At 42.1% G+C, this 4,111-nt stretch overlaps 1 protein-coding gene across 1 annotated transcript; it reads left to right on the top strand.

Annotated features, from left to right (window-relative positions):
* The first annotated feature begins 12 nt into the window (after positions 1-12).
* Positions 13-3,012, top strand: HMGN2 (high mobility group nucleosomal binding domain 2). The gene is made up of 6 exons (XM_009276210.2): positions 13-63; positions 170-214; positions 566-595; positions 911-961; positions 1,567-1,662; positions 2,109-3,012. The coding sequence occupies exons 1-6, from the start codon at positions 43-45 to the stop codon at positions 2,142-2,144; spliced, it is 279 nt and encodes a 92-aa protein (XP_009274485.2). The 5' UTR covers positions 13-42; the 3' UTR covers positions 2,145-3,012.
* The last annotated feature ends 1,099 nt before the right edge of the window (positions 3,013-4,111 follow it).

Genomic DNA, 4,111 nt, shown 5'->3' with positions numbered 1-4,111 from the left:
GGCCCGAGGCGCGGTGAAGGCCTGGCACCCTCCAGGAGCGGGATGGAAGCGTTTTCTTTGCAGGTTGGGGGGGGTGTGTGTGTGTGTTTAAAAATAGCTGCTGGTGCGAGTATGGGGCTGAGCGTGCCTCCCCTTAACTTGTCGGTACGACTTATGTCTCGCGTCCTAGGCTGAAGGAGATACCAAGGGCGATAAGGCCAAAGTTAAGGATGAGGTAAGAAGTTCAATATTTTGAGAAAGTTGGATCGTAAAGTGTTTATGCTGGAGAATGAGGTTTAACTTCATCAGAGTAAAAACCTGGGGGGGGGGGGGGGTTGGTCTTGATTGATTCTGACTTTTCAAAGTATTAACTGTCTTTTAAGGTTAACCATGAAAAATCTACTTAACCACTGTTAGCTATTAGTAGTGATTTAAACGGGATAGTCTCATGTTTCTTGAGAACGGGGAAAAAGTGAGCTAAAAACTTAAACATTACTTCTGGGATTTTACTTCTTTGAAATGAGAGTCGCTTAAGAGAGTTCATATTCCATCACGTTAAATTCAATCGTTTTTCTTTTATAAATAGCCACAACGGAGATCGGCGAGGTTATCTGCTGTGAGTATTCTCTTGTTGAGCAGAGATGTCACAACACTTAATAGTTTTAAGCTTGAGTATTACCTACCGCATCTGTGTGGGAACTGTAGGTATTCTGGAGAGACGCATTGTTCAGTTGAAAGAAAGTTAACGAACTGCCCCATTGTGTGGCGTTACGGGAGTGGTAGAATAATGGAGAAATCAAGTAAGTGCTTCAATTTCGAATGTTTTGATTTGCTTCCCTAAAACTAAAATGTTTGGGTTGAATATTTTAAAAAAGGAGTATGTTTCGCTTAAAATAATTTGAATAACACAAGGGGGTTTTCTCACTTACAGAAGCCTGCTCCTCCGAAGCCAGAGCCTAAACCTAAAAAGGCAGCTCCAAAGGTAAGTCGTTGTGTCAGTGCTGTTATCGAGAGGTAAATGGGTTGTGAGGTTTAGATTTGTCTGGTAATAACTAATAAAACTTTGAATAACAGCGTGTGTAGTAATGAAATTGAGCTGCGTCGTCGCTTCTACAAAGTTGCACTGAAAACTTCCGAATTTTGCAAAATTTGCATAAAAAATACCAACGTGGAGACTCTTCACGGTTGTTGTCAGTCTCTTTAACGCAAACATTTTGCAGCTCCAAAGGTAAGTCGTTGTGTCAGTGCTGTTATCGAGAGGTAAATGGGTTGTGAGGTTTAGATTTGTCTGGTAATAACTAATAAAACTTTGAATAACAGCGTGTGTAGTAATGAAATTGAGCTGCGTCGTCGCTTCTACAAAGTTGCACTGAAAACTTCCGAATTTTGCAAAATTTGCATAAAAAATACCAACGTGGAGACTCTTCACGGTTGTTGTCAGTCTCTTAAACGTGCAAACATTTGTGTGTTCCGTTCTTTTTGGGCCAACATCCGATGTTGGTTTTTACCATTCTAGTTTTTGGATTCTGGTGGTTTAATGACTGGATGTTGGTAATTGTAATGGTGTACGTCATCTTGCGTTTACAGAAGAGCGAGAAGTTGCCCAAGGGAAAGAAGGGGAAAGCTGATGCTGGCAAGGAGGGAAACAACCCTGCAGAAAACGGAGACGCCAAAACAGACCAGGTATAACAGCGGCTCTGGCAGCTTGTGTTAACGTCAGCAAGTTAGTTTTTTCCATATCAAACATAGACAGGTCTAGGCTTGCGCTAATGAAGAGGAATTATTGCTTGATTATTTAGACCCGTTGCTCACGACGCGGCTACAGATGGGGGGGGGGGCGTTGCTTGGTTGGTAAGGAGTTAAAGTTGTCTGTTTGCCAGTTGAAGTTGCCACGTGAAAGTTGCTGTTCTGCCTTGTTCTGAAAATGCGTAAAGTTCGCACGTAACAAAGGAGCTGCAGGTTGTCTTTTACGGTACTTCAAATGTTAGATTTCGTTTCCTTAAGAATTAGGGTGCTGCAGCCCAGATAAGATTTCTTCTGTTGAGAGAACTGCTATTTAGAAAAATGAGTTCTCGGTCGTTTGGTGCAAGCGCGTGGTGTATATTGACTGGTTCCCCTTTTTCTTTTAGGCACAGAAAGCCGAAGGTGCTGGTGAAGCCAAGTAAAATGTGTGAATTTTTGATAACTGTGTACTTCTGGTGACTGTACAGTTTGAAATACTATTTTTTATCAAGTTTTATAACAATGCAGAATTTTGTTTTACTTTTTTTTAAGCTATGTTGTTAGCACACAGACCGCTTCGTTGTTGTGTTTTGAGGGGGGGCAGTGGGGACAAATGTCACTTAGTCTATTTCTCGGAACCTAAATTTTAATACGAAAAGTTTTCCCGGTCCCCCAGTTTTTGGAAGAAGGGCTCTTCCTGAATAGAGGAGGAAGGGATTCCTTCATGCTGCACGTCTGTTAAGTTCTGTGAAGTGCGTCCGAGTGAACGTCGAAGCTCCCAAGATGCCTGTTGCCGACTTCAAAACTGCAGTTTGTAACGCCCTCTCTATTGCCTTTCACGCCCTCGTTGTTTGCCTAGAGCCTGTCACTCCGAAATACGGCAAAAACGGCATTTTGGGACTTGCCACTCTCAATGCATTGTCGGGTGATCCTGACTTCGGGTGTCTGATTTGGGATATAATGGCTCGAAAAGGAGCTGTACTTCCTCTTTTATATTGTGGATCTTCAGATTAAGAAACCTGCATTTTAATTTTTTTCCTCTAAAAGTCAGGGTAGGTTTGTGAAGAGTTGTTAAACAACATGCTAAATGTGAAAGTGTCCACCCTCACTCTAAACTTTTCCCTTTACAAGTATGAAATGAAGATTCTTCAGTTTTATAGCAACTTTTACGTTTTGGTAGTCCATGAAGGGAGGGGAGTTTGACAGTTGTTGTAAAATGTTGCAGATTGTAGCCCATGTCCTGCCTAAATTACCATGATTGTTTATGAAAAGTACCTTTAATAAAGCTGGATACGGTTTGGCTTGGACTGTTCTTAATGCCTGTCTAATTTCTCTTGCCTTTATTTCATCTCGCATGTGGTTAGTGTCAGCAGAGTACTTGCTGTGCACATGCATGCGTTTGTATTTAGGCAGTGTTTTGCTAATGGCCAAGAATTTGTTTTAAGCATCTTAATTCAGATAATTAATTCAGACTTAATTCACAAGTGAAAAGCGAGAGATTTCCTTGTCTAAAAGCTAGATTGCTGCAGGGTGTTTTGAAACTCTGGGCTTACTAGGAGGCCCAAAATGGAGCATGTAAGTGAATCTACTGAGATAAATTATCTTTGTTATCGTCTAAAAAGTAGTGCTATACAAAAAGGGGAAGAATACAGCAATCTTGCAGTCGCTGCAGAGAAAAATAAATTTTGGTAAGCTTTTCTTGGTAGGGAAACCAGAACTAGCTGCATAAAACTGATTATGTGTTAGACTTCTGCGCTTAGGCTTGAATATTGTTGCTTCTGCTAATCAAATACAGACTTTGCTGTGGTAGTGACTAAGCAGGAGACAAGATTTCTTGAGTAAAAACGCACCACTTTTATAGTCGCTACTTACGCTGTAGAGCAGAGCCAAACCAAAAACCCTAATCTGTGAACGTCTCCTTCAGTAGCTTTCTCAGATGGAATATTTTTTCCATCTCTGCTTGGCCTTTCCTGGGACTTCAGTCTCTGTTCTCCATTAGGTTCAGTGACCTGTTTCAACCTGTGCTGTTTTCAGAGGGAATCCAATGAAAACGAATGGGGCGGAGTTTCACATCAAGAAGTTTTCTGTGTCTGGAGCGCTAGAAGTATTCTAGAATGGCTGGACGCACAGAAAACGGCCAGTTGGAAATGTACCAATATGAGCTACTTTTCCATCTTGCATTATCGTAGCTGGTATGTCTGACAGTTGCCCTAGCAAACGTAAGAAAAATAACGTTTAATCATCTTGCATATACCCCACCCAGAAGCAGCAGCTTAGAAGCGGCCAACAAAAATACCGACAACTTACCCGAGCGACCAGGCAGTAGGATGCAGCTGCTGAAAGGCTGCGGCTCCCCAGCAGTGGGGACAGGGAGAAGAGGTCGTTGACTGTCCAGGGCGTTCTCCGAGAG

This window comes from Aptenodytes forsteri, unplaced genomic scaffold, assembly GCF_000699145.1.
Source record: "Aptenodytes forsteri isolate BGI_AS27 unplaced genomic scaffold, ASM69914v1 Scaffold321, whole genome shotgun sequence".
In the NCBI taxonomy this organism is placed as follows: domain Eukaryota; kingdom Metazoa; phylum Chordata; class Aves; order Sphenisciformes; family Spheniscidae; genus Aptenodytes; species Aptenodytes forsteri.
Note: the sequence above shows the minus strand (reverse complement) of the source record. Positions and strands in the feature narration are given on the sequence as shown.